This window comes from Microcebus murinus, chromosome 10 (assembly GCF_040939455.1).
Source record: "Microcebus murinus isolate Inina chromosome 10, M.murinus_Inina_mat1.0, whole genome shotgun sequence".
Lineage (NCBI taxonomy): Eukaryota > Metazoa > Chordata > Mammalia > Primates > Cheirogaleidae > Microcebus > Microcebus murinus.
In genome coordinates this window covers 70976497-70999145 of record NC_134113.1, presented here as the reverse complement: position 1 = coordinate 70999145, position 22649 = coordinate 70976497, and the positions used below count along the sequence as shown (strand labels likewise).

The following is a 22649-nucleotide window of genomic DNA, read 5'->3' as shown; positions in this document are numbered from 1 at the left end:
TCTGTTTAAAAAAAAATGCAATCAGAAGAGAACTACTTCATCTCTTTACATCCAGATCCACCAAATTATATGCATTATTGATTTCACTATGTCCCCACCTACCATTCTCTCCTTAATCTACTCCAATCAAGTACTCCATTGAAATAGCTCATATCTGACTCACCAATAACTTAACTCTCACCAAAGCCAATGGTCAATTTTTGCTCACATCTTCCTTGACTTCTCAGCAACATTTGAAACCAACTTCTAGGGCAACATACTTCTTACCTTACCACTCACTGCTCTTCTCCAGTTTCCTTGACTGGATTTTCTTTTGGCCTCTAAATTTTAGTGTCCCAAAGCTCTTTCTCCATAAGTCTTCCCTAGTCTTCTCTCTTTATGGGTGAATGTATCCAGTGGCATGTCTTCAACCATCTAAATGCTGTTGACTCTCAAAAGTTTATCTTCAGACCAGACATCTCCCCTGTGGTCCAAACTCATACATTTACTAATGACTTCAAATCTTTATTAGGATGCACAATATGCATAGCACTCTCACCACAAAGTAGAACTATGATCCCACCACCCCAAAAGTCAATTTCCCCTCAAAATCTCAAGCCTAAGAATTTACTTAAATCTTCTCATCACACTCTTTATCAGCAAGTTCAAATAACTCTATCTCCCTAAATCTACGTTTCACCATTTATACTGCTGTTTTTCAGTCCAAGCCAGCTTTCTCACTAATCTCACGCCTCCATTTTAACTCTTAAAATACAGTCCACCTTGTACCTAGCAACTAGCGTTATCTTTCTAAAATGTAAATAAGATCATGTTACATCCCCATTTAAAGCTCTCTAAAGGCTTCCCACTAAAATTTTTAAAAGGTACAAAATTTCCACCCTGAAATACAAGGTCCTCCATTATCTGCCTCCTGCCTACCTCTCTGATCTTACCTATCACCATCTTCCTTCCTATTTCCTATATCTAGCTATACTGCTCTTCTCATCATTCCACTATGAAGCCAGCTTATTTTTCAGGACTTTTCCACTTGCTTTTGCTTGGAATGCTATTCTCTCAGATCTTCTCATGCCTCACTTCTTAATATTTGGGTATCAACTCAAACCTGACCTCCCAACCAAGGCCAATCACTATCGAGCATATTGTTTTATCCTCTCCAGAGTGCATATCAATATCTGAAAAAATAACTTTAATGTTTATTATCTCTATCTTCACCCAGTGGTTAGTTCCTTGAGGGTGGAAACTCTTATCTTGCTTACATCTATATTCTCAACACCCAGAACATGCTTCCTGGCACATCAACAGCAATCAAATATCTTTTGACAGACTGACTGAAATCTCCACAAGGATAATCAGAAGTATAATATATTTTTCTCTTCTGGCATTGAATACCAGAGCTGATATGCCTGTTGATGTAGTAAGCACTGACGAGAAGAACAAAGGTAGAAAAGAGCCTATCCTTGTTCTTGAATAATTCACTATCCATCAGAAGAGGAATTAAAAACTAACAAAAACCCAAGATACTAAAGACAATTGTTTACAAAGCAATCTATAAATAAGCCTGCTATCATATAATATAAATTATACTTACATATGTTGAGGGGCTATAATGTTAAGAATATGGTAGAATTATTCAGGAAAGGTACCCTTAAAAGAGAATAATTCTATGAGGCATATATTATCAATATCTTTACGAATAAAGAAACTAAGGCTCAGGCAAATTAAATAATTCACCCAAGATTAAAAACTAGGAAAGGAGTCAGGTTCAAACAAGTGTCCTGATGTTAAAGCCCATTTTCCTTTTAAGAAATCATGTTTCTGAGATGTCCTTATAATAAGAGTTGGCTACTCTGAAAGGTACATCTAACAGAAGTGAGATTAGATTCTAAAAAATGGAGCTGTCAAGAACATCTAGAAGTCTATTCAAGATTCAAGAGCAAAATTCCATCAATACTAAATGTTTAACATGCTTGGTTCTTTGGGTCTTTGAATGACAAAACAGATCATAGGTCAACTGAGAAAAAACATAACCTGGTACCCACAGAACACTGGGATTGATGAAATGGACATATAAGGAAAAGATAAGCAGTTAACAAAGGAGTGTTAAATTGTATTCAAAATATTTTTAGAAATGAAATATTTTAGGAAATTTTCACAGAAGCTTTCTACCTCACTCAGATCCAAGCTGGCCATTCTGAATAAATATTATTAACTGTTTGAGAAAAGGATATGTGGATACGTGCACATATAGGAATTCATGTCCTTGTATGTGTAGATGAACAGTTGTTAATAAATATTTGCATTTAATATATGATGAAAATAGAATGAACTTCATTAACAGAAAATTTAAATAATGGAATGAGACTGGGCGCTGTGGCTCAAACCTGTAATCCAAGCACTTTGGGAGGTTAAGGCAGTAGGATCTCTTCAGGCCAGGAGTTTGAGTTTAGCCTGAGGAAGAGTGAGACCCTGTCTCTACAGAAAAATAGAAAAATTATCCAGGCACGGTGGTGTGCCCCTATAGTCCCAGCTACCTAGAAGACTGAGGCAGGAGAATCACTTGACCCCAGGAGCTGGTGTTTGCAGTGAGGCTGCAATGATGACACCACTGCACTCTAGCCTGGGTGACACAGCAAGGTCCTGTCTCAAAAAAAAAAAAAAAAAATAGGAATGAACACAGAACTTAGGAAATCATTAGAAAAGATAAATACAGAAGAAGAGAAGAAAAATAAACCAATGAATCTATGTTAAAGATTAGAAGATTGCAAAGATTAGATAGATGTCATGGGACCTAAATTAAATTACTAAGAAGCATTTACTTTACTATTTTGGAAAATAAGGGTCAATTTTCTGTCTGAGAAAGTTGCCAGTGTGGTTACAATGTCTATAGGGGTAGATTACTCCAATAGCTTAGACATAATCTGTTCATACTTCATTTTTGGCATGTTTCATGGGAGAGCCATCAGCTCTTGTATAGACATGCAAGACTCTCTCAACTGGACTGAGTTTTTCAAGGGCAAAATCCATATCTGATTCATCTTGCACTTCCCTAGCAAAGTATGTTAGTCTTAGTGAGGTTCAAAAACTAATAAATTGAATTTAACTAAATTAAAATATGTTGAATTGATCTGATCTGAATTGAAATGGAATGGCCGGGGATGGGAACTACTTATTATCCTTACAAATTTATTTCTTTTGATTATCAGAATACTTACTTAAGTAACTTCTGCTGTGCTTAAGAATAAGCTTGGAACACTTTTCTTTTTACGTTTGTACTAGCTGCACTTAAAAAGAGCCTGTAATGTACTTGGCAAAAGTGTTATCCATGTTACACACAGAAAGACCTGAGTCATAGAAATGTGTAACATTTTTCCACAGGGCTACTTTTACACCACCACCACCTCAAAGGAAGACCATGGAACAAAAGGGATTTGAACTCAAAGTCCAACAGCATTACTTTCATCACCAAAGTTCATTTTAAAAGATTCAATTCTAAAAGGAAAATTTTGTAATGTGCAAATAAACAAAAGAAAAAAGGCACAAACATGACTGCTTTGGGAAACAGAAATTCCTGTTACTGCACCTTTTTTTCCCAGGTAAATAGAGAACATAGTTCTCATCAGAATGTACAAAAAACAATTCCAATGTATAAGCATTTGCTTTACAGTATGAGAGTAGGGATGATTTTGAAAGATACTTATCCTGAGTTATGTAACTATTTCTACTATTGTGTTCATTATTTTAGTATCTTATATTTGAATGATTCTTTTGCTTGTCAGACAGCAAACAGGGCTCTCTTAGTCATCCTCAATAGTTCACTTAACTTTCTACCACATATATTCTAGGTCCATCTGTCACCACAGTGTTTCATGTCACAGTAAACCAACTTTTGTGAAGAACATAAAGGGTATCTGCCTTAACAGTTTGATCAAGTTTGTTTTCTAAACAGGTCTGACTTAAAAAGTGAAGTTTGTTTACAGTATCATTTAAGTTTCAGGCTTCATTTGTTGATATCTTATCTCTCTGAAACTTGTTTTTCAATGCAAACTCACTAATCTAGTCAAAGGTTTCAACAGCTAATATTGTGTAAACAGTAAAGACCCAATTACTGAGTGAGGTGCTAAGAAAAAAAGAGTCACAAATACTTGTTTGTTGATTTTTTTTCTTATTTAACCAGGGTAATTAAAATTTAAAGATGACTTGCCTCATAACTACAAAGAAGAAACACAAATGTCTTTGTTAAGTTAGCAATAGAACACTATCACTCTAGTCAATCTTTAAAAATGACTTCAAACTAGGTATGCCACATGGAAATAATGAGGTATTCTCTTAGAGTTTATATATAAAATGTGTGTGTGCATCTGATCACTTTTGGGATCTTAGTAAAAATCTTGTTGGTATAAGCTCAGGTTAATGATATACTAAGCAATATAATTAAGAGGTTTAAGGATTAACATGACAGTCAGCTCACCTTGCCAGGTAAGCAGTTGGAAATCAATAAGTAGCCCCCATGTCCTTAAAGATCAACAGAAAAGGAATGTAATTCTATTATTATACATAGCAACAGAGAACAAAGACTAAGACAACATTTTATTCAAATTGCTCCAGAGAGTACAATCATCTCAATCTTGACTTTCACAACTCAACATACTCAGTAAAGACAAACCAAGACATCTATCACATAAATACAATGCTGAGAACTTCAGCTGGTGATAGCAAGGTCATGTATTATCAAATATAAATGTACTTTTTCCATCCTTTTTCTTCATCATTAGAGACAGACATAATAAATTATAAAAAGGGGGTCCAAATAAAGGTTTAAAAGAATCTCTGTTAAAGAAATAGATTTTTACAAGTTAATCCAACTAAAATATATTGTGGATTATTGTGTCCCAGGCATTATTCTGAGTGCTTTATGTCAATTAATTCTTATAAAAATCCTATGATGTTAGTACTCTGATTATCTCCACTTCACAAATAAATAAACCAACCAAGATGAAAGTGGAGTTTTATGAACAAGAGCTCATCAAAGAAATTATCCCTACCTTGAGGTGATTAAAAAAGAAATTATGGTTAGTCACTAGACCTCACCTAGAAGAGGAAAACTAGAGTTAGAGATAGAGATAGAAAGGTGGAGAGAAAAAGAAGAAAATAAGGGATAGAAGGAGAAGGAGGAAGAAAAAGAAGAGAGATAAAACTAAAAGAAAAAGAATCTAACATCTCCCAAACATTTCTAAACATTTTATAATCTTAACAACCCTATAAGATAGGTATTAATTCTATTTTATAGATGAGAAAACTAAGGCTCATAAAGGTTAAGTGACTATCCTGAAATTTTTGAACTCAATTCTTTGTGACTCTAAAGTCCATACTCCTTTTTCAATAAGCCATGCTGTAAAAGAAAATAAAATTAAAGAAGGGGTAAGGGTGAGGACAAGAGAGAAAATTAATAGGAATGTGGAGCCAGCAAAAGAAAGAGGGGAAAGGAATCAGTTCTCATCAGCTCCTTGATAGATACTGGAATGAGATGGTGTTATTGCCACAGAGCTTTGACACTTTTACTCTGGAACACAGGGCTGCAGGAGGATTGAACTATAGAGCCAGGATGGCTAGTTATTATCAAGAATTTGTGCCCTTAATTTCCTTACACATTCTTCTTTCCTATCCCATCCCGTTGTCAGTGACTCTGCTGTGAAAAAAGCAATTACTGACTCACCTAGATGTGCCAAGCCCATACTGAGCAATTGCAGAGTGTGCACCAGTAGTGGCCCGATCTAACTCAGCACACAATCTCTGGGCTGCTTTATCAAAAGCAAGATGCCAAGCTGTCACTGTGCATATAGAAGCCAACAAAACTATTTTCATATTAAAGCAAAGGTACATAAAGTTCAGGAGTGACCAAAATTTTCCATTGCAAAACAACAATCAGGAGAGCTACAGATGAGGATTTAAACTTCAAAATTTCTTGACAAATCCATATATGCTTTTTAATCAAAATATTGTAAGAACTTCAAAATCTTTTTCATCAACTGATATTAAGAAACAAATACATGCTTGCAGCTCTGATTCGGGTGGGGCAAGGGCGCTATACATAACCTAAACATTTGTACCCCCGTAATATACTGAAGTTAAGAAAAATGAAAAATAAATAAATAATAAAATTTTAAAAAGAAACAAATTATCAATTTCTTTTTTTTTATTAGCATTAATATACTTTATGCCATGTTGGCCAGATCCAATCAACTCCTTTGTGTGTGTGTGATTGTGTGTTTCATGTCAATCCCATACTGCTATGATTTGAATGTGTCCCCCAAATTTCATATGTCGAAAACTTAATTCCCAAACTCACCTGTTTGTTAGAGGTAGGGCTTTGGGGAGGTAATAGGATTAGATCAGGTCATCAGGGTGGGGCCCCCATGATGGGACTGGTGACTTTATAAGAAGAGAAAGACCTGCGTGGACACACTCCCTTCCCTCTTCCCATGTAATGTCCCTTTACCATGTTACAATATAGCAAGAAAACCCTCACCAGATGCCAGGGCCATTCTCTTGGACTTCTCTGCCTCCAGAATTGTGAGCTATATACACTATTTTCTTTATAAATTACCCCTATGTGGGATTCCATTATAGCAACAGAAAATAGACTAAGACACATACCAAAATCACAGCTTCTCTATCTCAGGTGATTTTAGTCTCAAAGTATACTAGGGACTCTAGGCTGACATGGGGTAAAGGAGAAAACTAAACAACTAGGCTGGCCAGAGGCCTGGATTACATGGAAGTGAAGTGAGGTCCAGAGGTGACTCAGACTTGATCAGTGCCAGCCTGTGTACACAAGGGGGATCAATATGGTGGCAGCTTCTAGTTGTGACTGGCCCAGATGAATTGAAGGAGATCCCAGATGGAACAAAAGGGAACAAGTTTCTGTCTCCACAGAAAGGGGGCTTTCAATAATTTCACTTAATCAAGTGGGTTTAGATTCAAGACATGGTGAAAAAGATATAAAGCAAGAAACCAAGACAGAAGCCAAGTCTGGACAAATAAAATAGGAGGTTATAGTGAAGGTCATGAACCTAAAAGCACAGGCACAATCAATAAGTTTAGAAAAGCAAAACAAATTTCAGACTAATGGGTTGGCAGAGCAAACGCCAATGCTCTGATTTACCGTGGCTTTATTTAGGACTGACCCAGAAACTCAAGAGGCACTGAGTCTGCCCATTTAGGGCATCGGACTTCATCTGAAAGAGGTTAAGGAAGAGAAGACAGGGATTCAAAGGACAGTCACAGTCACAAAGAACACACGCCTGTGAAAAATTATGATGAATTATACCAAGTTAATAAAAAAACTAAGAACCAAAGGTAACTAAAGAAACCCTAGACTCAAAGACAAGAACTGAATCTGCTACAAAGGCAACAGAAGATCCAATTAGGCTTATGTAACAAAATAGATAAGAATATAATCAAGGACAGATGGAATTTGTTGCCAATCTAAGGGCAAGTTGGCAAACTAAAATTCAAAAGCCTCATATTGTATTGCCTAAATTGACACTTGAAAATGTCACAGATGTCACATTTGGATTAAGGAACTTTAAATGGCAGGTCAAATAACCAGGAATGAAATCTGTAATCTCATGTTGAATTAGCAGTTGACAACTTCCATTATAGGGCAGGACAGATGCAGACTAGGTGACCAACAGCTTACTCAAACAGAAGTGTTTCGTATTGACTGAGGTAAAAACAAGCAAAATAAATGCCTTAGAAACGCTTTGATTTTCAAGGAACATGAAACAGTTATGAACTTGTGTTTGATTTACCACCAGTGGCTTAGAATAATATGTTGAGCAAATGTCTATATTATCCTATTACATTTATATCTTTCTATAGATATAGGTGAAAAGTTAAAATTAAACATCAATATGCCTTTTTCTGAAAAGCATCCTCAGTACCATGACACTAAATCACGTATTCTGGGTGAACAGCACTAAGCTCCCCACTTTAATTCCAGGATATTATCATTTGTAGAGGCAGTGCTCATCAGCAGAAATGAAAACATTACCAAGAATCACAGGAGACAACACAACTCTTAGAAAAATTAAATTAATGCCCTTATTAAAGAATAAAGGCTTGCCAATTAAATTACTAGGATGCACTGAATGTAATATACACAGTACTGAATTATTGAAATAAAGCAGATGGTATATCATATTTAGCATGTTAATCAAAATGTCCTTCCTTAATATAAAGACAGGGGAAAATCCTCATGCTATACTTTAAAGTGGTAAATAGCAAGTTACAAAAGGATATCCACATGCTAATCATAACACTTTTTAAAAAAATGTAGGTACATAATGAAAACAGACTAAAAAGAAATATACCAAAATGCAAATAGTAATTATATTAGTGTGGTAAACTATCATTGACTGTTTTTCTCATCTTTTCCCTGATACTTTTTCTAATGTGATTACCCTATTTTTCAATAGAAAAAAAATTAAACAAAAATAACTTTCTTATAAAATTATAAGCTGATTTTGAGATAATTAGACAAGGCTTTCAAGATCTATTTCCTGATTCTAACTATCAGTTTTCTTTTAAAATGCCTTTAGCTAAGTCTCCATGTTACGTTCTATCAATGAGTATAGCAGGTACATTGCCCCACCATTTCCAAGTCCCAGAAAACATTATTTAAAAAGTAAATTGATAACTAAAAGTCATATACATTATTACTTCTGCTCCTTTCACTCAGTTTACCCCTCACAGTGTTCTTTTATCCATAGCCTAGTTTAGTGGCTTGTTGCCACAATTGATGAAAAGAAGCAAAAGGAAAGCATTAGCAATAGTTTCAAAAATCCAGAGCAAGCTAATTCAGAAGGAAAATTCACATTTTTATTATCTAATTTATTCATCATCCTCTTACACTAGATTAAGAAATTAGTAAAAAATATAACTCAGGCTGAGCGCAGTGGCTTATGCCTGTAATTCCAGCACTTTGGGAGGCCAAGGCAGGAGGATTGCTTCAGAGAAGGAGTTCAAGATCAGCCTGAGCAACATAGCTAGACGCCATCTCTACAAAAAAAAAAAAATTAGCCAGGTGTGGTGGCACAGGCCTGTAGTCGCAGCTACTCAGAAGGCTGAGGCAGGCGAATCATTTGAGCCAAGGAGTTTGAGGTTGCAGTGAGCTATGATGATGCCATGGTACTTTAGCCCAGGCAACAGAGCAAGACGCTGTCTCAAAAAAAAAAAGAAAAAATGTAAAACTCAAAACTATTACTGCTCTTACAAAGTACATGGTTGTAACTTTACAAAACACTAAGAACTATACCAATCAAAAGCCCATGTGATGCCGGGCATGATGGTGCATGCCAGTAATCCTAGCACTTTGTGAGGCCGATGTGGGAGAATTGCTCAAGGTCAGGAGTTTGAGACCAGCCTGAGCAAGAGCAAGACCCCGTCTCCACTAAAAATAGATAGAAATTCATTGACCAACTAAAAATATATAGAAAAAATTAGCTGAGCATGGTGGTGTATGCCTGTAGTCCCAGCTACTCGGGAGGCTGAGGCAGGAGGATTGCTTGAGCCCAGAAGTTTGAGGTTGCTGTGAGCTAGGCTGATGCTACGGCACTCTAGTCCAGGCAATGGAGTGAGACTCTGTCTCAAAAAAAAAAAAAAGCCTATATGGGGAAAGAAACAATAAAAGTAGTGGATTCTACTAAACTATAAAAAAAAAAATGTGGTAGGGTAGAGCAGGATGGTATGTGATCATATAATGTTGTATCATTTATAGTGGTTTAAGTAACAGACACTCAAAAAACAAAAGAATAAATACAAACATCTCTAAAGCACTTTGCAGATTCAAGCTATGGGTTACATATCAGAGAAAACTAACCCAATTGCTAGAGTTTGGACTATAACCAACATGCATGCCCATCGTTAATGTCTTAGTCTCTTTTGTGTTGCTTTAACAGGATACCACAGACTGGGTAATTTATAATGAGCAGAGATTTATTTCTTACAGTTCTGGAAACTGGGAAGCCCAAGGTCAAGGGGCCTGCATCTGGCAAGATCCTGGCTGCATCATCCTATGGTGGAAGGTGGAAGGGCAAGACCATATGCTCAAGAGAGCAAGAAGGGGCTGAACTCACTTTTATAACAAAGCCACTCTTAGAGTAACTAACCCACTCCCTTGATAATGACATTAATCCATCTAATCACCTCTTATTAGGCTCCAGCTCCCAACACTATTGCATTGGGGATTAAGTTTCCAATACATGAACTTTGGGGGACACATTCAAACAGTTAGTTATATAAAATTCATCTCTAGTAATATTACTATCTATGTTTGTATAAAAATCATTTTCCAAGTGTTTTCATATGGTTGTCTCTTTTGAATCCTTCCAAAATCTACTGAGATAGGTAGAGAACTATGTGGCCAAGACTGAATTTATCATGGGTAAGAGTACAGACAAAAACAGTCTTCTAACCACCCAATGCTATTCTGTTACATTCTATTATATCACTTTGCCTTCAATGGCTTTAATGGCTCTAGCTTATGAGATTCCAGTACACAGTGCACATTCAATAATTATGTAATAAATAAATTTTGATCCAAAAAGTAAATACAATCAAGAGTAATACAATTGAGGTTAGATATGCCGTATGCCTCACTAATACACCATGTGATCAATATGCTGCATCATTATGAACTACATTGACTTTCTCCAAGGTCTCTTGTTCCATCTTGCTGAACGATAAAGTCTCTTATTTAAAACAACTCCTGATTGACTTCATACTGTGACAAAGAATGTGAATGTCTACTCTGAAAAACTTTAATTCTGTCATCATATTCAGAGATCTATGATATTGTCATGTCCAAGTGACAGACACAGCTCTCCAAAGTTGAAAATAATTCAAATCCAATTTCAAAAACTAAAATCCTACTGCATATTAACAGATCTGAAAAGTGGGGAATAAACCTTGAGCTGTCCTTGATTATTTTTAGCTCATAGGAGGGTCCATGATCTCTACCTCTCCTCTACCAAGTTTCAACATTTTTCTTGGTTCTTTCTTCTTACTAAGGAAGCATATGGAGGTGAACAAGTCACCAAAGTAGATTGACCCTGGGGTTAAATCCCAAATGACCTTCATTCCAAACTAAGCATTTAGATATCTACTTGTTTCAAATCAATAATCCCAATGTCCTTCAAATGTTCATTGTAATAATGCTGCCAACACATTAGTACTTTCTTTAAAAAAAAAAAAAAAGCATTAAATATTCTTTGAGTTTGGGGAACATTTCAAGGAGACAGTAAAAATCATCATTTTATATATGTCTCTCCTATTGGAATTTCAGAGGAGGAGAGAAAAGAATTACGTAAGAAAGGTCTGTGGTCCCAAAAGGCATAAATTTCTCTGCATAACAGCAATGTAGAAAATCTTTGTGTAGAGGTGGGATTTAGGGTACTATTGGATGACAGTCCACAATCAAAATGTGTTGCATTCTTTATTTCCTTCTGAAATAAGGATGGGAAGGGGTGAGATGACATTTAAAAGCTTAAGAACCATCTATCTAGTGAAGCACCACTCAAAAGGGGATTTTTTGAAATCACTCTGATTTCTACCTCCATCTTCCATTCCAGATCCCAATAAATATGCCTCACCCCACCTCACCCTCCAGCCACCTTCCCCTTGTGAGGCTGTTATTACTAGACTGTGCTCTAATCCTTTAGTCTGCTGGAGTGGGAAAAAAAAAAAGTGTTAAGAACCAAGGTGGGGAAGAGTGGGGAAGCCACATGTCCGAGGCCTAGAATTCACCAAAACACCTTATATTTACATGTTTAAAATTATTTCCAAATTAGGCTACATACAAATTATATTTCTGTTGTTATTAAAGCACTAATGTGTTACATGTAAATGTTGAAAGCAGTCTACATTATTTTTATAACATAGTTCTGGCATTTATTCTTATTTTAATATACCAGAAACCTAAAAACTTAGATCTGGGTTTCTACCCCTGGGGTCCCTCTCTCTTTACCTCTGAGAGATCCTCGTTAGAATCACAGGTATAGTTTCTAGAATTGAGGCGCTCATAAAGCCAAAATAATGGGCACTGAGGGTGGAGGAACTCATCTAAATATCAAACTAAACTTTTATAAGGCATGCTTAAGGGCTTAAAACTATAGTATTGGTTTGTTTTGTTTTTTTAATATAAAGATATTCTATTTTTGGGATGTCTGATGACAAGACATAAAGTCCTAGAAAATCCATAGCACTAATCAACAGAAGCCTTGAGCTACTACTAGCTGCATGACCTCAAGCAATTCTTTCAACTTCTCTGGGCCTTTATTGCCTCAACTATCTAAAAGAAGAGGACTCAACCATCTAGTCCCTTCAAAGTCCCTTTCGACTTTAAAATTCATTTTGTCCATAATTATAGGGGTATAATTCTACTACTTAGTGGCTAAGAAACCATAAAATATGTTTAATATGTAATTCTTTGAAAATTATTTTCAAGATGGGTTCTTACTATGTTACCCAGGCTGGAGTGCAGTGGCTATTCACAGGTACAATTGCAGTACACTGTAGTCTCAAACTCCAGGCCTCAGGCGATTCTCCTGCCTCGGCTTCTCAGAGTAGCTGGGACTACAGTCATGTGCCACTGTACTGAGCTTTATAAAATTTTAATAATTGCATAAAACAAATGACAAAGGAACCTAAAATACAATTCTTAAACATTCAAAATCATCTCACAATAATTTTATGGTATTATGAAAACTGTCCCTTTGGCTTTCTGTCATTTGCTTCAAATAATGCCTAAGCCATAGGAAAACTATTTTAACACTCTGAGAAGATTAAATAGTTAATCCACTGGAAAACCACATTGAATTCACAAATCCCCTTTCCAGACAGAAGTACTGAAAAAAACAACACACACTGTGTTTTATTTTGAATAAAATTATTCTAATGACATATATTACATAAATACTGTCTATTATCTGACATGCATTTTCACTGATGTGTTTTCCTTCCTAATCTGAAACTCAGATGATGTCAGGTCACATGTGATTTTGACAGAAAAGTACTATTTACAAGTCAGAGTCTCACAGGTGAGTTTAACATGTGTTGGGGGAAAACATCCATAATAACGAATATCTCAAGTCAACTGCTTTAAGGAGAAATTGGTGAGAATTGGAAGATTAAGCAGATTACGGTATTAAATTGCCAAGATAATTTCTGCTTTCGTGGCTTCACTAAACTGGAATTTCTAGTGCATCATTCACTACCCCATAATTATGCATCAAAATATTAACCAATTAGCAGGTAAAATGACAAGAGCTCAAGGGGCAGTAATAATTAGACATGAAACCTGAACTTCCATGTAGTTCTAAATAACAAACAGCTGGGGGTAGGACACGCTTGATGTTTTGGTAAGGTGGGGGGGGAGGAATGGCAGGGGCAATATATGTAACCCCAACAATATCTGTACCCCCATAATATGATAAAATAAAAGAAAATAAATAAATAATGAACAGGTAAACCACACTTTATAAACTCAATAAACTATATTTGAAGAAAAAGTACCAACTCATATTTTGTAAATAAGATAATTTCATTGGCTTTCAACTCATATCATCTGATAGCTCTTTAGTCTCCTCTCTCATTTCCATTACTTCCTCATCCAAATACATAAAAGTAGGTCATATATACCAAGTATGACATTATATAAATAATATCCTCCTAATGCCTTGGCTTTGGAGTTCAATTTTTATATGAAATATGTATGAAAGTAGAGCATGCTTTTTCTTTTTACTCACTGTTCTTGATGAATGTATATACTAAAAAAGTGCTATTTAAAAAAGTAAGTGAGAAATAAAATCTTAACTCCAACAATTGTCTTTCATTTCTAGTTTGTGCCATGGATTCTACTTTTTGTTAGTTCCAACATATTTTGTGTATTTAAAGAGCATGATACTTCTAGGTCCAAGTTCCATGAAAGCACAGACCATGTGTGTCATGTGTGTTGTGGTAGGAAAGTGTCTAGCACATAGTAGGCACTTAATAAATATTTGCTGAATTAAGTAAGGAAGGAATAAACAATTGACCAAACATCAAATAACCATCTAATTCCATAAAATAAATGTTGGCCATGCTCACCCACTCCCATATTTTCCAAACATTAAATTGTTCCAATTAATTACCTCACATGTTTATTTAATGTTTCAACTTAAAAGACTCTTATTACATTGAAATTAGTACACACAAAAATTTTTAAACATTTGGAAATATGTTTAAGAGCATGGAAACGGAAGTCAGAAATCTGAGTTTGAGTTCCAGTCTGGTACTTAGTGACTGAGAAACCTTGAGACTCATTTTTTCCTCTGTAAAATAGAGATAATAATATCTGTCCAGCTACCTCATAGGATTTTAACATAGATTAAATAAAATATTGTTCATGTGCATTGTAACCAGAATGGGACAAAGAGACTGTAACAGCCTAAATGTTTTGTTTTGTTTTTCAGTAACAAGGGCATCTAAATAAAATATATTATTGAAAAGTAAAGTTTGGAGTGCTAAAATAGTTCCTGTTAATATAGAGGCATCATTAGTGCCAAGAGTTTGACTAACAACAACAAAAGTCATATATAACAGACTGCACACAAAAAGTTCTCATAATTCTTAGCACCTTTAGTTTGCCACCTCAGCATAGGGAAAAAGGAAAATGTAGGGAGGTCACACTGTAAATAAGTGCTAGTGACAGACCAAAAACTGACCTGAGTATCCAGCCAGCCCTTAGGCCTGCTGAGCAATGCCACTTCCTAAAACTACTTTAGTAAAGTGAAAACACAGCAAACTGAAGCACAAATTAGACCACATTACACACTAATACAAATTCACTGTCAAGGATATATACAATTCTCTGCCAAAGTCAAGCAAAGAAACTTTAGTTACCACACACAATGACATGAAAACACAAAGGTCCCTTCTGTATCTCCATTTTCATCAAGCTCTTGACATATTTTGCAAGCTAAAGCTCTGGAAAAAGTTTCAAATCTGTTATGTCAGCAGTTAGAGATAAGGAAAAGGACATATCAGCTCACATTATCTTAGATTTAGAATTCAAAATGTTTAATTGATTTTACCATTTTGAGTTAAGTGTTCAGTTCAAGTCAATATACTTAGATAATAATCGAATATTATTATACTATTATACTTCATTGTTCATTTTTGATTCATTTGATAACATCTAAGCGATCCATTCAACTTACCACATTTTCTAGAAAATCAGCTACCATATTATTAAGTCCAGAAATCAATACCTTTCTATACCTATGCACCCTGAGGAAAAAAAAATGTTACTATTAAATCACATCTTACATGTATATATGTACAAGTAATTGTATCCACGCTAAAATCAGACACCCAATATTTTGGTATATTCTTGACCTAAGGGTGTGGTTAGTCTATGATGGAGAGGTTGTAAACAGTTTTATTCTACTCTAATTCCTCCAATTTTTTTTAAATTATAGGGCAGCACTAGCCAATAGACATAATGTGAACCACATACGCCCTTTTAAAATTTCTAACAGCCACATTTTTAAAAAAGGATAAATAAATAGATGAAATTAATTTTAATATAATTTTAACTCAATGCAATCAAAATATTTCAATATGTAATCAATATAAAGATTATTGAGATACATCTTATTTGTTATACATTCACTTTTTCAGACTAAGTCTTGAAATCCAATGTATATATTACATCTACAGCACATGTTAATTTGGATGCTAAATTTTCATCAGAAATACTTTATCAGTATTTAGATTTCATAAACTTTACAGTTAAAAAAGTAGATCCTCATAATCAAGTTGTTTGAAGCATATTTAAAAGTTTATCATAACTGAATCAAGGACCAGTTTTTAAATTTTAATTTTAATTAATTAAAATTAAACAAAATAAAAAATTTAGTTCTTCAATAGCATTAATCATAATTCAAGTGTTCAATAGCCACATGGGGTTGAATAGCAAGGGCTGTCATCTGAATCCACATCTACTCTACCTCAATGAAAGATAACCTACAGAACACCTCAAATGTACTGTCAAAAGGCATTTTTGGAAATTGAATAAAAAATGTTCTCCCCTAAACAAGAAACTTTCTGTTTAACATCTTCTTCTTAAGCCTTATATGACCCATGTACTTATTTTAAGAAAACTACAATAGAGTCTGAGCTTTAACATACTGATAAACCTCTAATAAAACAAGCACCTCTAGCATGCTTTGTGGATTTACACAAGTGGAGTCAACTCTCCATTACCTGTTATTACATTATTCATCTAAAGAGAAAAACAGGTCAAATGCTTCTGTTGATTTTGTGTATAGACGTGAAATTTTATGTTGATTTATTTATGTTGCTGATGAATGATGCCTGCCACAAATTGGAGGTAGGATCACAGAACACTAGAAGGATTAAAGAATCTCAGGAAATATTTTAATTGATATAAGTTCAGTTCCTCTCTTTCTGGAAAGTGTATTTGTTCTAGCAATATGGAGATGTGAATAACCTGTCAGAGCCATTCATTTGTAATTGAATTCATACAGAACCAAGAGAAGAATCTGACCCTAAGTAAAGCTAAATAAAACTTCAAAAAGCATGTTTTTGCCTCTCACCCCCATAGGTTTAATAGTTAAGAACTTGACCTATAGAATCAAAGCTGCCTGTGTTGGAACTCTGGTTCTGCCATTTGCTATCAGCTTGACTCTGGGTAGTTTACTTAATCATTCTGTTCCTCATCTATAAAATGGCCATAATAATAAAAGAATCTAAGTCATAGATTGTTGCGAGGAATGAGATTTTACATGATATAAAACATCTTAACACAGCACTATTCTTGGCACATATGTGTCAAACAATCATTACTATTTTTAGCTCAGAAATCAGGATAAAAGAAACGGGGATATACCTTCAGTAAAAATTTGTTTAAAATGAATAATACATACCCAAGCACTTTACAAATACTGAAGTACTATATAAACATGTTATTTTTGTGTATATAATGTAAGTTTTGAGAGTAGCTCTGTTCAGAGAACAATGTATTTAATGAAAAAAATCCCCAATTTCACCAAATTGGATTTTCACAATGTGGCTTACTAAGTTTTATTAAAGTTTCTGTAAAATTTGCCCCCCAAAATCAGACCCACATTCATTCACCTAAAAGTGCTAACAGGCATACCAAAACCAATCATAAGTTATTAGGCCAGGCATGGTGGCTCATGCCTATAATCCTAGCATTCTGGGAGGCCAAGGCAGGAGGATCACTTGAGGGGATCCTTGAAACCAGCCTGAGCACGAGTGAGACCCTGCCTCTACAAAAAAACAGAAAAATTAGCCAGGCGTAGTGGCTCCTGCCTGTGGTCCCAGCTACTCGGGAGGCTGAGGCAGGAGGATTGCTTGAGCCCAGTAGTTTGAGGTTGCTGTGAGCTATGATAATGCCATTGCATCATGCCCAGGCGAGAGCAATACTGTATCTCAAACAAAAACAAAACAAAACTAATCATTTATCGATCAACGTCATTTTAGGGTCATCCATGGCTCTGCTTGGCTCCATTGGAAGCAGTATCAGATTTAGTAGAATGGTCAAATAATTGCCTTATGATATTCTAGAGAATTCACACATAAAAATCTCAAATCTCTAAAAACAGTTTTTCTCGCAGCCAAATCATCTATTTTCATTAATATTTTATGCTCCTTCTTCACCTTCCTTGATCAGATCTGTTAATAAAATTGTCTCTTACTGGGTTTTCTGTCTTTTTCATCCCCTTCCTCTGCCCGGGTGCAGTCATTTATTCGCATTAAAAGGCAAAAAGAGAAGTAGTAGCAGGGAAGGGTAGTATCTAACAATGAAATATGTAGCCCTAAAATAACCAAGAAGGCCAAATTAAAACTTCAAAAGCTTTATAACAGGTGATTCTAAACAGCCATAAAACTGTCACCTCCATGGGTGGTAATTTCCTCATCTACAAAATGGGGGAATAAAAAAAATTCTTTAAAATTCATTTTATTCTGTAAGTTCGTTACAAAGATACAAAGTGTATAGCATATAAAACTACCGTTTCTATGCCTAACCAAGATTTGTCACTAAAATAATCACAAAAAAAGGCTTACATGATAGAATTTTTAAAATAATTTTCCAGAAAGACCACAAGAATGGAAGATGTTTAATAATTCTGAATTCCTTGGAGGACAGATTATTTTTATAACCCTTAAAATATAAATGAAGAGACGTGAATTAACAGTAGACTCCCGGAGCTGTGAAAGGCACGCACTTACTCCACGATGGATGAATGTGCTTCATTAATTTTTCAGACAGTGTGATGATGTTGCAATTCTCCATGAGCAACTGTCAGAGTTTTCCTTCTCCATTTGTATCAAAACAGTCTAAATTACCTTGAATGCTCGTGCATGTCATTGACCAAAATATAATTCTGATGTATCTAAGTATTTCAAAACGCACACACAGGCGCGTATAACGTTACTATTATTTTGTATCCACCCTGCCTAACCTCAGGATGTTTCACCCAGGCACCCATTTAACCCTTGCTCTTGCTGAAGAATTTCCCTCCTTCTACAGACCTATGCATGGGTGGATTTTAACCTTAAATACAATTCCCACTGCGATGCCTAAGAGGCCCGATCTGTCTCCTCTACCCCACACGCTTGTGCATATCTGGCTCCCTGTGATGCTTAAAATGACGCCCCATTTGCACAGACACCCAGCACCCGGGTGGGCGGCGGGCCCCGCGGTCGCCAGCGCTGTCAGTCTGATGCTTTGTCTCCTGCCTCAGAAGGCCGGAGCCGCTGCAAGTACACGTATGACAGACACTCTATACATAATTTTTAAAAGAAAAGAAAAAAAAAAAAGCACCTTAGCCAGCAGAGAGGCAGCCCCTCCAGGCAAAGCCGGACAGGCGATCGCCCAAGGCGGCCAGACCTGAGGCGACAGCTCCCTGGGCGCGCGACCCGGCCCAGGCGGGCGGCGACAGCTCTCCCCCGTGAGGAGTCGGGACGCCCGCAGGGACCTGGCGCCGCGCAGCCGCCAGCCACCTGCAAACGCAGACGGCGGCAGGGCAGCGAGGTCTCCCGGAGAGCACCCGGCCTCGCGCGCCAGGCCGGCAGGGACCCGCTGCCTCAGTTTCCTCAGCCGCCGATCCCGGCCGAGCCGCCCCTCACTCAGGTCGCTCCGACCCGGCAGGTCCTCTCGGCGCCCCGAGCCCGCGGCCGGCACACCGCCCGCGCCCGCTGCCCGCAGCCCGTCCTCACCTGACAGCCACCCGCACCGAGCTCTCGTCCGGGGAGCCCCACATGCTGGCGGCGAGCGGCGGGCGGCCGGGCCCGGGGCCTCCGCACCGCGGGGCTGAGGCGCCGCCGGAGCCGCGGCGCGCGGGCGCAGGAGGCTGGTGCGGCTGAGGGCGGCCGGCTCACCTCCGCCGCGCTCCAGCCATGTTGGGCGGCTGAATGGAAAGGTGGCGGCGGCGCTGAGGCAGCAGCAGGAGGAGGTGATTCACGGCTCGCGGGCGCCCGCCCCTTCTCCCCCGCTCACCCCCTCGGAGCTGGGGCGGGGACGAGGCGCGCTTGAATGGCGAGCAGGCCGCCGGCGGCCTCCTGGCGGCCGGGAGAGTGAGCCCTGCCCCCTCCGGCGGGGACGCGGCCTCCCAGCGGCTGGGCACGGGACTCCACGCCCGCCGCCGGGGCGCTCGGGGCTCCTCGGCCCGCACTGCGTCTGCGGCGGCCGCTCGGCCGGGCCCCACTCGCCCTCCCCCAGCCCGCGGCCCGCCCTGCCCTCGGCGGGACACTGCCTGGCGCTGCTGGGCAGGGAGCGCGAGGGGGAGGGATGCCAGCCGCCGGCTGCCCACGCCCGAGGGCAGCCAGCCCGTGCGCCCTTCCAGGCTCCTCTGCGAGAAGGAAGCGGCCGCCGCGCGCGCTCGGTGCCAGTGTCCCTTCTAAAAGCAGAGCTCGATTCAGCAGCGTGCCAGGAACCAGCCAGCTGCTGCTCTGCTTCGGCTTTGTTTCCACGCATAGCGTTATTGTCCTCGCTTCAGCTTGGACTTTGACCCCCTTCCCTCGCCCCCAGCTAAGCGCCCTGCCTCCCCGCCGCCAGTCATTCATGCTAGACTGGCTCTCCGGTTTGTCCACTGTCTCCGGGCAGCTGGGCTGTTCTGCAGCCCATCGCCCATTTACCAGCTCGCGTGGGATAGGGAAATGATTTACTCGCAGTCTCCTGAATGCGTTTCTGTTCAATCATTTGTACCCTGGTGAATGAACTGCACCCTGGTACTGCCAAGCGGTCCCCAAACCGAATCTCCACCCAGACCTGCCGTGCAGTGAGTCCTCCCAAACTCATTTTCTGTCTCTTCTGGCCTTTTAAAAGCACCTCCCAATCCCCTGGTTCTGTCAACATTGACCCATTGAGGCTTCTGTTTGTCACTATTGTGCTTCCACATGCCTTTAGATAGCTCTGTGGAAACAGCCTTTATTATCTTTACCACAGAGCATCTTTTGTGGGCTGCCCCATACATTTCTGTAAATAAACATGTGGGTTTGTACACAACAGTGTCATAGATTAAATGGCACTGTCCAAATAAAGGCATTACCCCAAGTACCTACAATCTAAAATCACACACCTAATCATCCTATTCAGCCGGGATACAGCGGCGTGGTTCTGATAGGCAGCACACTTTGGAACAAACAAGAAGTGTTTAAGGATTTAAACCCATGGGAAGGGCCATGGGATATATAATTATAGATAATTGCAAACCTATTTTGTCCCTTAATCTCACTATCCCTAAGTCTTAACAGACGCGTAACTGGAAGGTAAAGAGGACAGAGATGAGTATCCTTCTATAGACCAAATTCGTGGCAAAGCTCTCCTTTGGCTACCCTAGGAGGGCCTTCCCCAGCCTCAATATTTATCCATTAACAAATCAGAGCTGCACTTCATTCTGCCCTGGCAGGCCCATATCTGGCTGGATCTGGACTGGCCACCTTGCCTTTTGGAGTGATGAAAGCTGCAAGAAAAGTTATTATAGCTGAGCACTTTTAGCAAGAAAACAAAAGAAGAATTTGTATCATTTAAGACACTCTTTTAAAAAACATAAAAGTTCTCACTGTAATCCTAGCACTTTGGGAGGCCAAGGCAGGAGGATCACTTGAGACCAGGAGTTCGAGACCAGCTCGAAGACCCCATCTCTACAAATAATAGAAAAATTAACCAGGTGTGGTGGCACACACCTGTAGTCCTAGCAACACAAAAGGCTGAGGCAGGAGGATCACTTGAGCCCAGGAGTTCAAGGTTGCAGTGAGCTATGATGATACACCACTGCACTCCAGCCTGGGTGACAGAGTGAGACCCTATCTCAACAACAACAACAAAAGTTCTCATACTGAATAGCACTAATACATATATGTCTCCGTAAGAGAGGTCACAAACATAAATGCCTGCAGAAGTCAGTAGGTAACTCAAGTGAGTGCAGCAGGCAACGTGAGGTCTATGATAAAATAGAGACACAGGCCTCTTCCAAAGACAGTGGCCATCCTCACCTGAGCGTTGTTTGACAGACTGCAAACCCAATGCTGCCAAGTTTTTTTTGTTTGCTTGTATATTTGTTGCTTCTCAAGAGAAAGAGAAAAATCAGACCTTTATGTGAGAACACCTTAGTTTTAAACGTCAACAGCTAATTCAGCATAATATTTACATGCCATGTAAACCAATCAAAATATATCTCAGGCCAACTTCGGTCCCAAACCACCAAGCTGGAACTTCTGACCAAAACATTAGCACCAATAATAGCTGTGGCTTTGGGTTCATATTGCATATAGTTTCAGAAAGAAGCATTGTAAAAATTCAGTTTCATATTGAAGACCAAGTCAGTAATTTTATTCTAAATTTCAAAGATTGTAAAATTAATTACCTATTTTATATTTACTCCAAATTCTTTTACAGCTGCTATAACGCCTTTCCATATGGCTCATCTAATTAATTAATTATCTTATTTTGAAGAAATATCCATGGGCAGAACTTTTACAACATAAGTGTTTTAAATCCTATTCCAGTCCATGCACTCATTAAATATTTAATAAGAGATTGCTATTTTTTGCAAACAATGCTGGACACTAGTGATATGGAGAAGAATAAGGCAATGGCAATGCCTACAAGGAGCTTACCATCTAGTTCAGGGAGATAAAGTTGAAAATTCATAAGTGGGAATATAAAAATTATGATACAAATGTGATAACTTCTACCTGGAAGGTTCAGAAATTCATCAGGTATAAACTGCTCAGGATGGTCTCCCTGAGTTCACTCTTGCCTCCACAGTGCAGGAGGAACGTCCTTTTAAACATAAGTTATTTATGTCTTTCTCTGGCCTGAAACCTTCCAATGGTTACCTAACACAAACAAAATAAATTCTTTCAGAATTTAGGGGCCTTCACATTCTGGGCTCTCCCAACTCAGACCTCATCTTTTGCCACTCTCTGTCTTAACCACTACTTTTTGATGAGATTGGCCTTCTTTCTATGTCTTGAACAGATCAAGTTTTTACTTGCCTTAAGTTCTTTGCCCTGGCTATTCCCTCTACCTGGAATATTCTTTCCCCAGACCTTCC

General features: G+C 38.3%; 1 protein-coding gene across 13 annotated transcripts in view; it reads right to left on the bottom strand.

Annotated features, from left to right (window-relative positions):
* The window catches only part of KIF21A (kinesin family member 21A), a 137445-nt gene extending 117884 nt beyond the window's left edge, over positions 1–19561 (bottom strand). For 11 of the 13 annotated variants that reach the window (XM_020287546.2, XM_076007475.1, XM_076007479.1 and 8 more), the window contains exon 1: positions 19309–19561. In XM_020287546.2, the coding sequence (XP_020143135.2) occupies positions 19309–19352 (44 nt within the window). In that variant the 5' untranslated portion in view covers positions 19353–19561. The remainder of the gene's footprint in view (positions 1–19308) is intronic. The other 2 variants (XM_076007486.1, XM_076007481.1) reach the window with 1 other exon arrangement.
* Positions 19562–22649: the final 3088 nt, after the last annotated feature.